The sequence below is a fragment of the Aptenodytes patagonicus genome, chromosome 3, assembly GCF_965638725.1.
Source record: "Aptenodytes patagonicus chromosome 3, bAptPat1.pri.cur, whole genome shotgun sequence".
In the NCBI taxonomy this organism is placed as follows: Eukaryota; Metazoa; Chordata; class Aves; order Sphenisciformes; family Spheniscidae; genus Aptenodytes; species Aptenodytes patagonicus.
Window position 1 is genome coordinate 57,337,607 of NC_134951.1, and position 15,778 is coordinate 57,353,384.

General features: G+C 43.2%; 1 protein-coding gene across 3 annotated transcripts in view; it reads left to right on the forward strand.

Annotated features, from left to right (window-relative positions):
- The first annotated feature begins 7,198 nt into the window (after positions 1–7,198).
- The window catches only part of NT5DC1 (5'-nucleotidase domain containing 1), a 158,459-nt gene continuing 149,879 nt past the window's right edge, over positions 7,199–15,778 (forward strand). For all 3 annotated transcript variants that reach the window (XM_076333457.1, XM_076333458.1, XM_076333459.1), the window contains exons 1-5: positions 7,199–7,299; positions 9,360–9,451; positions 11,168–11,239; positions 12,768–12,874; positions 14,259–14,338. In XM_076333457.1, coding sequence (XP_076189572.1) covers positions 7,207–7,299; positions 9,360–9,451; positions 11,168–11,239; positions 12,768–12,874; positions 14,259–14,338 — 444 coding nt within the window. In that variant the 5' untranslated portion in view covers positions 7,199–7,206. The remainder of the gene's footprint in view (positions 7,300–9,359; positions 9,452–11,167; positions 11,240–12,767; positions 12,875–14,258; positions 14,339–15,778) is intronic.

Here is a 15,778-nt window from a genome sequence, read left to right on the forward strand (position 1 = left end):
TCATTCTCCCACAGAGAACCAGGTTATCCTTGAAATGAATTAGTGTTGTTAGACCTGTGTCTACTAAAGCGTCACTCTGTAATAAGTCAGAGGCCTGCTTCTGTACATTCTTAGCTTATTCCTCTGATGGCTCCTAAACAAAAATGTTTCCTTCTAAGTGTCCTAAACTTAAAAACATAGACCCAAATCCTGCAATCCTGTTTAATTTTAAACGTGAAGAATCCCACTGAAAGTACAATTTCATCCAAAATCCCAGAAACATATGTTGTACCTGTGTGACTACCACTGACTACTAGTTTTTCTTTCAAGCTGTGATTGCGGAGTCAGGGATGAAGCTAGCTTTACGCTCCCTAGGCCCTTTGAGTTAAACAGGTACAGCATCATTATGCCAAACCAACCGCATTGCATTTGAATCTGATTATTGATCCACGCAGAAGAAGCAGAAGGGGAGCGGTGCATTGTCAGGAACTGCCTGTAGGATGGGACCTGTGTGGTGGCTTTTCAGGAGTTGTTAAGGGTGGTTGTGTCTGTGGCAGCACCAAAATGGCTAATACGTGGATCCACCTGAGATGGGAGTGAAGTTAGAGCAACAGCAGTGTTTGTGTGGGGGCTACCCCAGACTGTGGGGAGGATAAGGGGAGCTCTCAGGAGACGTATATGCAGAGCTCCCTGAGCCGGGCCAGTCGGGTGAGCCTGAGATGCGGGCTCTGTCCTCCTGTCAGTCCGGGATGGAAGTAACAGTTCTCAGATGGGGAGTTTGCACTGTGAAGAGCAAACTGGATAACTGGATTTATCCCAGTGGGAAGAGCGGGCATCATGCTTCAGTGGGGATGGAGGTACTCTGTCAGTGCAAGATGGGCATGCTGGGCTATGAGGCACTCTTCTACCTGTACACTGAATAACTCCATGGGTTAAAAGCTAAAGCAAGTGCAAACCTGAGGTTCTAGCTCTTACCAGTGTGCTAAAATATAATATAAAAAGAACCCAAACACTTTCTGGTTTGATTTATTCTACTCCAAAAGTATTTTCATTTGTTTTTAAAAACAAACAGGGAAAAATCTAGAATGTTCTGAGCTTACTTTTGTGTGAGAAGGTGTTACTTGTCTAAAATGAAAATGCTTCAGGTTTGTTCAAATTGTTTTATTTTCACATATCACTATTGCATACTCTTCCATAGCAATATGAGGGGCTCTTTCCTTTTTTTAACTAAACTCTTATAACCTTTGCCTTAATAGGCAAATGGCTGCAACCACATAGTTGGGACAAAACACAACTGACAAAGTCAACTTACACAGCCTTAGGAAAATAAAATCGAAGTTTAAGGAAAGTAAAATAAATTAAGGTGCCAATGATTCAAAGTTAACTTGCAGGGGTGCTCCATTGTATCGTAATGCTGCCCTCTTAAGGACAAAGAAAGCGAGGAGCTGGAGTATCTGTTTTGCTCAGAGGCCTACCATTTCTGTGTGACAGCTAAGATTTATCTGAGGTATTTTGACATGGTTCTCATGCCTTTATGTATGTTACCGCACTCTGTTATGTTCCTTTTGCCCTCCAGGGCATTTTAGTACACTCCTGGGCTCTAAAACTACGCAGTGGTAGGAGCCTCTTCTGTGTGGAAAGCAGGCATGATGAAAACCAAAATGCCCCTTTGCATGTCTAGAAAAGGCTTTGATGCATCAGATCTCACACTTCACACGTGTTTCCTGCAGGTCACTAAACACGAGGGCGCCGAGCACAGGCAGCACCCACTGCCCTGTCCTGCCCGCTCCATGGGGGTCTGTGCGCCCGCGGGCAGCCCCACTGCCCTGTCCTGCCCGCTCCATGGGGGTCTGTGCGCCCGCAGGCAGCCCCACTGCCCTGTCCTGCCCGCGCCATGGGGGTCTGTGCACCCACAGGCAGCCCCACTGCCCTGTCCTGCCCGCGCCATGGGGGTCTGTGCACCCGCAGGCAGCCCCACTGCCCTGTCCTGCCCGCTCCATGGGGGTCTGTGCGCCCGCGGGCAGCCCCACTGCCCTGTCCTGCCCGCGCCATGGGGGTCTGTGCACCCGCAGGCAGCCCCACTGCCCTGTCCTGCCCGCGCCATGGGGGTCTGTGCGCCCGCGGGCAGCCCCACTGCCGAGCCGCGCTGGCCGGGAGGGCTGCGGGCTGGGGGCTGCGGCGGGGAGCTCCCTCCGGGTGGCCTTTCAACCCCGGCCCCAGCCTGCAGGATGCTGCAGCTACAGGAGGTCGGCCACACCACAGGCAATTACACCTCCTTCAGCATGACCGGTTAGAAATTTCCCCTGCTAGGACAGGATTTAGGATTTTTCCCAATGGATTATTACCATGTATTTGCAATATAAAAGTAATTACTGTGACGCATAAATTAACCACGGGGAAACCTAAAATATTATCAGTTAGGACCTGATAGCCCAAAAACTCAACCTCAGTTACGTGGACATCTCTGAGCAGCTCATGGTGCCATCAAACTTGAAAGACAGAGCTGAAAAAGTAATCTGAAAGGATGCTGTTAACACATTAAGGTAGTTCAGTTGTTACAGAGGGTTTTGATTAAAGGCAGCTCCTTTCTGAGAAAGGCCCTAGATTGGGATGTCAGTATGCTTAAAGGATTCATCTGAAAGGAAGAAACTGAGAGGCAAAGCAACACTTTTAAGGCAAATGAAAAAGAAATAAAATTTGGGGGTTGTTGTGATGAAAGTAAGCAGCCGAGACTCTCCTGTTATCAGCTTTGTGCTGTGAATACTGAAGATGAAGGTGATATTCTCTCATTTATCTTCTCTTTTCCCAGAACTGAAAACCAATTCTCTTCATCAACATTTTCTATATTTTTTGTTGTCATACTTCTAATTTAATCTTCAGCTTCATGTACCTGAAATTTAACCCGCTGAATCTCTCCATTGATGAGTATTGTTCCTCACAGGAAGTGGTTTAAGATTAAATATGATTAATACTTTTGTGTTGTAAATTCTAAGATAGCTTGCCATTACTGCCAATGTAATTGTGCAGCACTCACAAAATATGGATGTTCAAGATTACCTTCAGTTCACAGTGAATACAGTGACCGGGGGTTGGACTAGATGATCTTTAAAGGTCCCTTCCAACACAAGCCATCCTATGATTCTATCAACGAATATGTGATTTTTGATATCTGTCCAGCTGTTTCAATACTACAGTGTGTTAAGTTGTTTTTGTGGTGAGTTTTCGTATAAAATGTTTTACAGGGATAGCAAGAAAAGCTATAAATTTAAAATGCCATAATCTAAACACAATTTTGGAAGCTGCATGAGTCCTTGTGGGGAAAAAAAGTCATTCCGGAATAAGAGAGCTGTAGTGATATAATCTGCAAGTCAGACATACTTTAAGTTAATGTGAGGATAGTGTGAAACAGCAGCTGTGGGTAAACTTTTGGACCTACTGAAGTCAACTGAAATTGGGGCCATTGACTTCAGTGGGGCAGGAATTTGCTCCGTGTCTCCTAAAGTGAGCAGCTTTAGGAAGATAAAATGTCTCGTGCTCAGTTCCCAGGCTGCTGGCTCATCTTTATAGTTGTGATCCCTGTTGTGTGCGAGAACCTGGATGAATCTCTTTCTGTTTTCTCAGGTTTCACACTTGTTAATTTGGAAAATATATACCTACATGCATATGTATGTATGTATGTATTCAAGCATATATGCATATATATATTTATTTAACATGTATCTAAAACATATGTATGTATCATTATGTATATCTAATTTATGGTGTGTATGTATAATGTATGGTATATACGATATATATGGTGTGCATATACATAGATACACAACAGCATTAGAAAGTATATTAGTGTCTGTGGGAAATACTGACAGCCTTTGAAAGAAGCTGCTAAACAATGGTCTGAGGTAAAATTATGCAATCCATTTCCTTCTTGCTCTGACACCTTAAGTGCTCATCCTGTCCTACTATTAGCATTAGTGAATTTTATTCCTAATTTCCATGTATTTTCCTGTCTAGTCCATTTTCTAATCTGATCCTGAACTTCTGTGTAGAATTTTTAAACATATGTGATAGGTCACATTGTTTAAATTTCTCTCATCTGTGTCTCCTTGAGCACAGCAAATTCAATTTTAATATATAAGTACATTGTATCTCATTCAACTATTTGTGTGTATTTCCAAAAGCATTTCACTCTGGAATATCAAATCATCATTGAGCCACCCTGCAAAAATCAAATAATAATTTGATATAATCAAAACGTAATTATTTTCCTATAATCAAAACTGCTGCTGTGCACTGCTGCTATGGTTGTGCACCCCAACTTTCCCACCTGCAAAGCACAACACTTGCAACTCTGCGCAGGAAGGCAATGCTGGAAAAGATGACTTGCATTGAATGTTTCATAACAATTGATCTCAATTCAAATACTTTTTTATATTATTCTATTTATAGCCATTTAAGAATTTAAAAAATGAGATTTATTTGCAGAGTAATTGAACTAGACTTTTTCATCTTTTGTGAATCAAAGTTTTGATGGTGTCATTGGTCTACAGAGAGAAAAGAATTGCAGAGAGGAATGAGGAGGACCTGCAAACAACCTGTTACAACAATTTAAAGGTATTTCCATTACAATCTCCACCCCTGGTCCCTTTGGGCCAGGTTATAGGGTTTAACATTGCAATGAACTCCTCCCCTTGCTCCTAGCCTGGCTAGCAACAAGGGGTTTTTGCTATAGTAATTCCTATAACATGCAACTCAAATCATGGGTTACAACAATTTAAAGGTGTTTCCATTACAATCTCCACCCCTGGTCCCTTCGGATCAAACCATAGGGTTTAACGTTGCAATGAACTCCTCCCCTTGCCCCTGCTCCAGCTTGGATTTATCCACAGACTGCAGTCCCTTAGGGCAGTACCTGCTCCAAGTGGAGCCTTATCTCTGAGCCACAGTCTCTCCAGGGGTACACCTGCTGCGGCATAGACTTATCCACAGTCACTTTGAGATGCACCTGTTCCAGCACGGCCTTCTCCATGGGCCACAATGTCTTCAGAGATATACCTGCTCCAGCCTGGCCTTACTCGCAGCCACAGTCCCTTCAGAAGTAAACCTGCTGTAGCACAAACATAACCGTGGCCACAGACGCTTCGAGATGTACCTGCTCTGGCATGGGCTTATCCACGGCCACAGACGCTTCGGGGTGTCCTGCTCCCGCATGGACTCATCCACAGGTCACAGTCCCTTCGACTCGAGTTCACACTGGAGTTCCAGCCTGTTCAGTACAGCAGCACAGAAACAGCAGCGATGCCCTGGCCATCTGCCAGCCCAGGCACATCGCCATTGCTGTTATCAAAATGTTCCCAGGCACAGTAGAATATGATGATAAGCAGTACAGCAAGCAGTGAAAGCAAAAAGCAGCCACTAACGAGCACTAGACTCTAATATACAGTAAGGCAAGCAAGCCCCATGGCAAGCACAGGAGCCTGCCAATTAATAGCTAAACAGCTATAACAGCTATAAATTCGATCTAGCACATTCCAATCAAACCTGTCATTATCTTGAACCCTTCGAGCCCCACGTTGGGGGGGGGCTGTTTTGGACAGTCCAAAAAAGGACTGTCATGGTTTAACCTCAGTCGGCAACTGAGCACCACGCAGCCGCTCGCTCACTGCCCCCCAGTGGGATGGGGGAGAGAATCGGAAGGGTAAAAGTGAGAAAACTCATGGGTTGAGATAAAGACAGTTTAATAGGTAAAGCAAAAGCCGCGCATGCAAGCAAAGCAAAACAAGGAATTCATTCACTACTTCCCATCGGCAGGCAGGTGTTCAGCCATCTCCAGGAAAGCAGGGCTCCATCATGTGTAACGGTTACTTGGGAAGACAAACGCCATCACTCCAAACATCCCCCCCTTCCTTCTTCTTCCCCCAGCTTTATATACTGAGCATGACGTCACATGGTATGGAATGTCCCTTTGGCCAGTTTGGGTCAGCTCTCCTGGCTGTGCCCCCTCCCAGCTTCTTGTGCACCTCCAGCCTTCTCAGTCAGTAGAGCATGGGAAGCTGAAAAGTCCTTGACTAGGGTAAACACTACCTAGCAACAACTAAAACATCGGTGTGTTATCAACATTGTTCTCACCCTAAATCCAAAACACAGCACTGTACCAGCTACTAGGAAGGAAATTAACTCTATCCCTGCCAAAACCAGGACAGCTGTCAAGCCCAGCTTTTCAAGCATCCTGAACCTGGCCTTAACTAGACACTATACTCAAGTTCAGCCACAGAGAACAGAATTAAGTCAATGCAACTCTCATCTGTTTACTTTTCTCCGAACACGGTACTTCCTTTCAGACAGCACTTTCTTTCTAAGTGCACTACAGCGATACTTGTTGGGCAGGTACCTATCAAAACACCCATCTGACGATGTTATCTGGAGGCAGACTGTACTGTTCTTAATGTTATTCTTTTTTTGATTACCAAAGCTGTCAAGAAATTAAAAGGTAGTTACCTCTGGGGTTTTGCTTTTTTAACAGCTATGTCTGTACAGTGTTGCTCACTTTATAGCGTTGCCTATACCCTACAGGGACTTTGATAATGAAGTAGTAGTAGGAGCATTTGCCTGCTTACACAAGAGGATTCTCCCTGGCGGGGCCCTTACGGCGCGGCATGGGCTGACTGACTGCCCTCACGCTAACCAAGGCGAACTCCTTTTCTCCCTCCCACCCGCGCCCTGCTCACCAGGTCTCAGCAAAGCACCTTCCAGATGACTTGCATTTGCGAGGAACGCACTTGCACCTCTGATGAACTGCAGCTAGGGCTGGACCCAGCAGAGATGTGTGTCCCCGTCCCCCCCCCCCGGTTCCACGCCTGTTCCCAAGCACACAAAGCCTCGGCGGGAAACGCATTTTTTAAAGCCGAGCGCTTAAACACGCCTCCGGCCGACTGCCTCGCGCTCGCCTTTCCAAACCCCGATTTTACCGCCGGGGGCTTCGCCGCCGAGCTTTCCCTGGACGCGACGGCCCCTTCGGCGGGGGGCGACGTGCTCGCTCCGGGCCCGGGCCCTGGGGCGTCCCCGGGCCCCGCGCAGGTGAGGGCGGCCCCGCCGGGGCGGGGTGAGGGCGGGGCGAGGAGGCTCCGGCCGCCCCGCCCCGCCCCGCGCCGCAGGAAGCACCGCCCGCGCCCCTTCCTCCTCCTCCTCCTCCTCCTCCTCCGCCCGCCTCCCCGCGGCGGCGGCTCGGCGATGCAGCAGCACTTCTCCCTGGCCGACTGCGACGTGATGGGCTTCGACTTGGACCACACGCTCTGCCGGTACCACCTGCCGCAGAGCGCACGGGTGAGTGCGGGGCGGCACGGCACGGCGCGGCGCGGCACGGCCTGGGAGCCGCGGGCCGGGGGCGCCTCGCTCCGCTCCGCCCCGCTCGCCGCCGCCTGCCCAAGGGAAAAGGAAAGTGCCGGGGAGCGGGGCGGCGGGTCCCGGGGGCCGAGACCCCCGCCGCGGGGCCAGCGAGCCCCGAGGCTGCTGGCTCAGATACCCACGGGGAGACCTAAAAGGAGAAGAGAAACACAAGTGCATGTCTCGCCGGCCGCTTCCTCAGCAGGCCTCTGCCCGAGCAAAGGGGACAGCCATGTCTTCTTCCTTGAAAATGGTGCTTCTTGAGAGCTTTCCTAATCGTAGCGGCGCTGAGAAAAAGGTAGAGTCACCCCCCGCCAAATCTAGAGATGCTGCAGACAGAGTTAGAAGTCTGCAGCACTTTCGACAGGCGACCTTTGCAAACTTTCTGGTGCTTAAAATAAAACGCCGAGCTTAAAGGCGCTCAGCAGCTCTGACTTAGCCCCGTTGTCCCTTACGGAGAGGAACTACTGTCATGTACTGTGCCTTCCCGCCCTTGACGCTTTTTGTTTTTTTCCGACTGGCACATTTTAAACTCCCTGACAATCTTTCATTGACTTGTCCTTCTTTGCTGATGTCAGGAGTTTGCCACGGAGCTATCTTGTGTCATGGGTGCTCATGGTGTCCCCCTCTCCCCTTTTATTTGCCTCCATTCACCTACAGTGCATTTAGCACTGCACGGGACTCCTACACTAACTGCAAGATACTTCGGAATTTGGTATAGAAACAAATGTTTATGAGGTGTCCCATTTACAAATAGGTATGGTTCAGTGCGTCCTGTGTTGAAAAATTGCTTCCTTGAGCTCTGAGTGACTTTCTGTAGAGAGGCATCTTTCTTACAAAAGAGGTTCAATAGTGGCAAGTTATAAAATGCATGTGCTCTGGAGTTCCTGCTGGAAACTATACAACTCTAGGCTTACCTTCCATGTTCCTTCTGTTATGCCGCACACATTGCATCTTGCACAGGCACATTCTTACTGATAAGGATTTTGTCCGATGAAGGCAGACATTAGACAATTGATAACTAGAAGAGTTTAAAAAAAAAAAAAAACCAACAAAACCACAATCAGTTAACAAAATAGAGGAAAAAACCCAAAAACATTTACTAAACTTAGTTTATTCTTCATCTTCTCACAGCACACAGAGACAGACTGACACATGCCCATTGCATGCATCTGTATCTATTGGAAGCAAAAAATACTTAAAAATGCTGGCAGGCACAGCTGAAGATGCACTTAGTTCTTACTCTTTCAGTGTTGGCCTTCATATTAGTCTTTCTCAGACATTATTCATACTCATTCCAAGAGCAGCTTTTGTAATTAAGAAAAAAAGGCCACGGAACAGCTTTAATGAAAGAATCATGAGAAAAAGGGAGCAATTACTATTTTGGTACGGTCTTTAAGGACCTGGCAGCATCTACGTAGATCTTCTTGTACAACTTTACCAGCACATTACATTAATAAATCACTGACTGGTATATCAGGCTTTAACAGTGTTCTTTCTGAACTTATAAATAATAACAATTTACTTAGTAGTTGCCTGTTTCCTTCAAAATATGTTCCTTTGGATACTTTTAAAATGTCCCCTAAGAGTAGTTGTTTATTGGTTCAGAAGTCGCTTGTTGAGTCTTGGTACCTGTGACACTTAAAAGCAAAAAAAGATTGCAGAGGAGAGGGTAGTGACTAGTCTTAGGTACTTACCATCTTGGTTTCCCAACAGTCTTGAAGCACGGGGGCAGTAAGGTAGAATGCTGTAAACTTGGTTGCGCTGGACACATTGCGCTGGAACTGTTGTGTGACCATCTTGAGCTGTTTTCCAGCCATGGCAAAAACACCCTCGGGCACTATTTCCCAGTAGTGGAGGCAGTGGGGTAGGGCCCCTAGGTCCCTGGTTTGATTTTGCTTGGGAGGCACTAACACTAGCATCTTGCCACTTTCCAGGGAAGCAGTATCTTTGATCTCACTTAATCAGTATAATTAATGCATTTATTTTTTCATTTGTAGTTAATATATGATAGTTTTGCCCAGTATTTGGTGGCGGAGAAGGGTTATGACAAAGACTTGCTGACTCTAGCTCCAGACAGCTTAGACTTCTGGTGAGTATGTTGAAAATAATAGAAACTTTCTTCATAACTTCCTTTATGCTGTAACTTTTACAAAGCTTGGAAAACAGCTTCTGTTATTAGGCGCTTGTTGTTATGATTGTCAAGCCCAATAGATAAATCCAAAATTACAGTTTTACATACTTGTTTGAACAAGTATTTGTCATGAGATACTTCTAACGTGTTATTTTGAAGAGAGAACTGAGCATCTAAGCTTGCTTTGTCTGTGCTTCTAGCTGTCTAGACACAAGCCTTTTAGTCTGACTTACTGTCTTAGTTTATATATCTCCTTTGTCTTCTACCTTCAGTTCAACTGCTAAATCCAGTAACCATCAGAATTCAGTAGTTTTTATCTCGGCAGATGCGTTTCTGTTTGTGTAAGGCAGAATAATCCCAACAGCCTTCTGAGGAACCAAGGAAAGTTGACGTGCCAGGAGGTAGCCCTTGGGTGATGGCACGTCAGGCACAAAGCTGCGATGCAAAAGGCTGAAATGCAAGTTGCTGCTCTGAGCTCAGTGGTCTCTGAGAAGGAGCTTGAACGTGAATCTCTGATCTTCCAACTTTAACAGGTCATTGTCTAGGCCGGGGGGTGGGAGCTTGAAGGCCAGGTAATCGCTAAATTTTTTAGGAGAAAGACAAAGTTGTGTTGTGTTTTGTTTTTTTTTTTAAGTAATGTATGTGTTATTGTGGGAATGGTTTTGATCAGTTGTTTCTACAATTCAGTATTTGACTGGACAGTTGCCAATCAGATTGATTTCAACTTTCATGTGACAAGCAATGTGTCTGTATTTCTCATATTTTGAGGCCTCTGATGGATGAAATCCTTTGTTAAGATCTAGATATCTCAGCCTCAGTCCCTTATTGGAGCTGGGGGTTCATTAACGTGGACCTGCAAGCCCACAGTGCTGGTAGCCAACGTGTCGGTGCTACTCACCCAGGTGTCATTTGTGAAAGGTTGGGGTCTGCTTGCTGCCTTCGTGGCATATCTTCTTTCCTCTGGGTACCTTATAACAGAGGATGAAGATGGCATTACTTTTTCAGTCTCGATTATTCATTGTTATCCTAGCCACTGAACTCTGAATTAATTTTTCAAACAACCTAAGTGAATGTAGATTCAATTATCTGTAAGGTACAGATTTACTAGGAGAGTTAGGAACTCTTGTTGGATGTCTGTCCTATGCTGTCAACTCTTCACCTTGTTAGCACTGCCTAGCACGGCAATGCTTCTGCTTCACATGTTCCTTGGATATTCAGTTGTCTCACTTAGAATGATGTTCTGCCCCTCTATCCCTTAATAACTGGTGTTATCAGTCTAGTAATAATAAGTAGGGGAGTTGCCACCAAGAAAAAAATACATTTCTTTAATAGAAGTGGCTTAAATATCACATTTCTTAGTTGTATATGTTTAGACCTTAATCCTTCAACCTTATCTATATGAACAGTCACTGAACTCGCTGAACAATGGAACGGGATTTATTTAGTAGGAATTCACTATGTAAGTGAAATCCAGTCCTCATTGTAGTAATATGTATTTGCATATATAGAGCATTGTTCAAACATGGAAATATTTGAAGGGTTGTGATTTTGCTGCTTTTGTGTAGCATCATTGTATACCTTCTGTAACTGCATTTCACTATTCTGATCTATAACAAGGCATTTGTCTGAAAGCATTAATTGTTTGTTTCTTCCTTAAAATAAAATTATTCTTAGTTGTAAAGGCTTGGTGTTGGATATTGAAGAAGGAAACTTCCTGAAACTTGCAGAAGATGGAACAGTTTTAAGGTAATATTGGCGATTAAATTTATATTGTTAAACAAACACAAAAAATTTATCCTCTTTCTGAAAGCCATCTCTCAGTTTTATTAAATATTTAAAATACCAATTTCAGCATACATTCATTTATTAGGTGTAAAAGTTTAAATAATCTTTGGTAACATGGTGCTCAGTTTCTCTTAATGTACATATGCAGTTTTTTCCTAATATTTCCATGATAGCTGCTAGGAAAGAACATCTCATTTTTAACAAACATCTAAGACTCTGAGAGCATACTGATCTTGAAAGTAAATTCACTTTTTCAGTGGCTACCAATGTACTCTTTGTCCAGTTCTGCTAAGATCCAGGGTAAGGTTTTTCTCTGAATTGTGATTAACCTGACTCTGAGTCAGTGCTAATGACTAATGTTAATGATGAGAGCACTATTATCTTTGTACCATACACATTCAAAATTCTGCAGGCTTACAACATATAGTTTAAATAGCCTGAGGCAAATTAAACACAGAAACCGACACATTTGCTTTCAAAATTCTGGGTTTTTTTTCCTCTTAAAAGCTATGTTTTGCCTTCAGTCATCATTTCAGTATATCTTTAGTTCCTCTTTCCCTCTTTTTTTAAACATAGAAGACTTCTATTTTGAATCACAAATCTGAAAAGTAAATATATCTAAAGTATGTCAATCCCAGTCCCATTTCCCCCTTATTTTTTCCCAAAATGAAAATCTGCGTAATTTAGTACTCAAGATAGACTCTACTTTTTTTTTTCTGATAGCATGTGGGAGAAGGAGCTTGAAGATGCTAGGGAAAATCAGATCTCATTGAAAGAAATGAAGAAATACCCGTGAGTCTCTGCTGTGTATCCTGAAATTCATTTAGTACCATGAATTTCGGAGTACTAAATGCAGAATTCAAGACTGGAGGATATACCACAGTAAAGGGAAGAGCAGTACAGGATTACTTCTTGTAGCATTGTCTGCATTTGCTTCAAAACTGGAGTCTGGGCATTCTTTCGGCGCCCAGTTTGATGGTCAAGCTAGTTGATTTTTAACTCCTAAAAAGACTTGTGCATACTTCTCTCTTACACAGCTGCTTGCAGGGCTCAATAGTTCTTTTCCGTAGTTCTGCCCTGCACTCTGTGAACGTTACCAGGCTTCAGAATGATGTATAGGCTTTCTGCACTGTGTTTTATTGTGCAGTGTATATTGATAGTTCAAGTATAGCGAGTGTCCTCACACAATTGAGAACATTCAAGCAATACAGAGTGATTGTGTTAGCAGGTGAGGCACAGTAGCCGTGCCCCAGCCAACCGAACCGCTGTGTAGCAGGGCTTTTATCGAGGACTGTAATGTATATGATAAAAGCTTAGGTCCTGGGAAACTTCTAAGTTATAAATAGAGTTACTTCTGATCAACTTGCATGCACCTCAGTATTCAGTTGCAATGCATTACTGTGCATGAGGAGTAGTTTGGCTGTTTTCAACCTTTTTCTTTTTCTTTTTTCTTTTTTTTTATATATAAATAACTTAATGCATCAAATAGGGCAAGCCACGGTACAAAGAGCATGACGTCCGAAGAGGTCCTGGAGACATATGGAAGGAGGGAATGGAAACACTTTAATACAGTCAGTGGAATGGTTTCCCGCTCAGGTAGCTATACCTTAGCATGTCCTCTTCTTTGAAATTGCTCTGGCCCCTTCAGTGCCTCATAGTATTAGTTCTTACTACAAATATGTAAAAATACTTGAGCAGAGAATTACTGGAATAGGTAAATGCTTTGCGGGAGAATTGTTTTTTTGTATTTTCAACTTCTAATACTAGAGTTCAACTTAAATTTTAGTCACTAGTGACAAGACAAATGAGCTGACATTATAGGCATGTTTTGGTTATAGAGATGGGCACATTGTTCCTTGATGAAGTAGACTGAGATTACCAGCCTATCTCACTTAGGACATATTTGGCAAATCTTAAATTTTTCTTAATTGCTGACTCATTACCATCAGTGCTGTTACTGGAGGCCTAGGTGCAGGTGCCAAGAACAGAGCGGATCTGGAAACAAAACTCCTCCTCCTGCAATTGAAGTTTCTTGGTTTTAAGATGGGAGTCACTTTGAAGGCACTGTGGCTAGGTTTGTGTTCTTGCTCTGTGCTTCCTCTCTGTTTTACTTTGATCTTGGCAATTGTGAGTAATACACGTAAAGTGCTCAGTTAAGTTGCATTGTCCTATGTAATGAAGAGATTTTCCTTGAGATTTTGCTGACATAAACTTTTTTGTGATGCTTATTCTAAACTGCAGGTAATCATTTGTAACAGGGTAGAAGAGAATGGTTTCCTTTGGTCTTACACCAAACGTGCCTTTCTTATTCATTGAAAAGTGCACTTGGTCCCTCTTGTGAATGTTAATCGCTGTCTCTTAGGTATATTAAAGAAAGGCACAGACAAGATCATGAATACAAAAAAACCCACTGGTTAAGTCATTTCACTCCTAGGAAAGAGTTGTTGAACATGACCTCAGTCTGGGGGGACATTTGGACCCTCCTGACTTTGTTCTGTTTTGGGGGCTCACATAATAATGTGGGCATGCTTCCCCTTGGGCTAAGGCACTGTCTGCAGCATGTGTGTGCAAAGGACAAGACTACGTGTAAGACCTGTCCAAATGTTTCTGAAACAACTTCTCAAACCCTTTCTTTTTGTTTCCACTGCTAGGGAAATAGATATTTTGGAAGAGTTGAGTGATACTGTCCTGACTCATGATTCTCTTCCATCTCTTCCACCTTAACTTTTAGAACCTTAAAATGCATTTTTAAAATCTCACTGCCTTGATATAGATTAACAACTTTCAGTTGCCAATTATGAAAATCAGAAGTGGGAATAAAGGCTAACAAAGATTGGGAAGCAGATAATGCTTGTTACCAGTAAAATCCAAATAGGAGCTTATACTATTATTTAAATGTATTTTTTTTTTATTTGTGATTAAAGCATACAATAAGGATTTAAAAAAAGTAGAAATTTTCTTTTTTTTTTTTTTCCCCCAGCGAAATACTATTTGTATGATAATTATTTTGACCTGCCAGGAGCTCTCTTGTGTGCAAGGGCTGTGGACAGCTTAAATCAGGTAAGAACTGGATTGTTTGAAACTAAGTATTGCATTATCTTTCTCTTCCCCCACCACACTTCTTGCATGCATTATTAAATGCGTACAAATAGTGTATTGAACAACATCAAGGTCTTTAGCTTTTTCCTTGTTTGGAATTTTTCATGTTGGACTTAGTGTATTAGAGTTGTCTCCAAAGCTAATTGTGAGCTACATGGCATTTTCAAAACAAATGTACTTCCACAAGAGGGCACAAATAATTAGGATACAAATAGAAATGCACTGTTTTCTCAACTTTACTCTGTGATATGCAGAATATAGTTCTTAAAATCTCCTTTAATTATACTTGATGATACTTGAATTAAATCTAATGTAAGTCTTCTGAGTAACACGGTTTGCTAATTTGCAAGGTGTTAATGAGTTGAAAGCTTAATTCCATCCTTTTTTAAACTTGTTTTTGTCTTAAATATATTGATCTGTATACACAGATGTACATACACCTCTAGAATAGTATCCTTTTTTTTTCCTCTGCTAAACAGTAAGTTAAATTTTCAAGGTGGAAAATAAAATTGCTTGAACCTTTTTCAGTGCTTTTTAGATAGATGCAATGTCCTAAATCCTACCTTTGAAGTTTGATGCTATTTGATTTGGTTGTGTTAAAGAAGGCTTGAATCTTTAACTTGTGTGCAGCTCGGGGTAGGAGAGGGTTCTTCTCATACAGTAAGTATATTGGTGTCAGAAGAGTACTGATGTAATCTTCTGGCTAAAGGTACCAAAGAGCTGCAGCACTGAAAATTACAAATACTAAACTTTGTCTGCAGAGTGAAATTCAGAGCTGTGAGATGGGTATCTGGGATCCCTTTGGGTATCAGCTGACTTGATGCTTTAACCTCCACTCCAAAATAGCGTGCTGAGTAGATTGCTGCCTAAGTCTAAGTACTGCATGAAGAGTTAGCTAAGGCTAGCTTATCAGGAACCACTGAGGACAGGTGTGCCATAAGGCTTTTAATTTTGTGCCTGATTAATCTCCTTCCTCTACTGTTCACAGCTTGGGAACCTCTCTCAGATGTGACACCTGTATTGTATTACTTCATTTTATATTAATTTAGACTCAGCACAAATCACCTACTTATTGAGAGAGAAAGCATGTTATAGCATGTGTGTAATAAGCTTGCACATTCAGTTACTAGTTTGCAAGCTGGGACACTGATCCTGGATCAGTGCTATCTTCAGCCAGAGAGAACTAAAGCTGTGCTGTTTTTCCAGAGAGCTACCAGAAGTGGGTCATGCACCCTCTTTATCAGCTAGCAGCTCTTGAATATTTTACTGGATGTTGTCCTGGTTTCAACAGGAGGGCCACAGTAATTCCCTGGGATGTTACCATCAACCAGATGAGAAAGATGCAAAGCAGGAGGTGGTAGGCTTCTCCAGCAGGCCTCATGACTGCAACATGCTGCATCC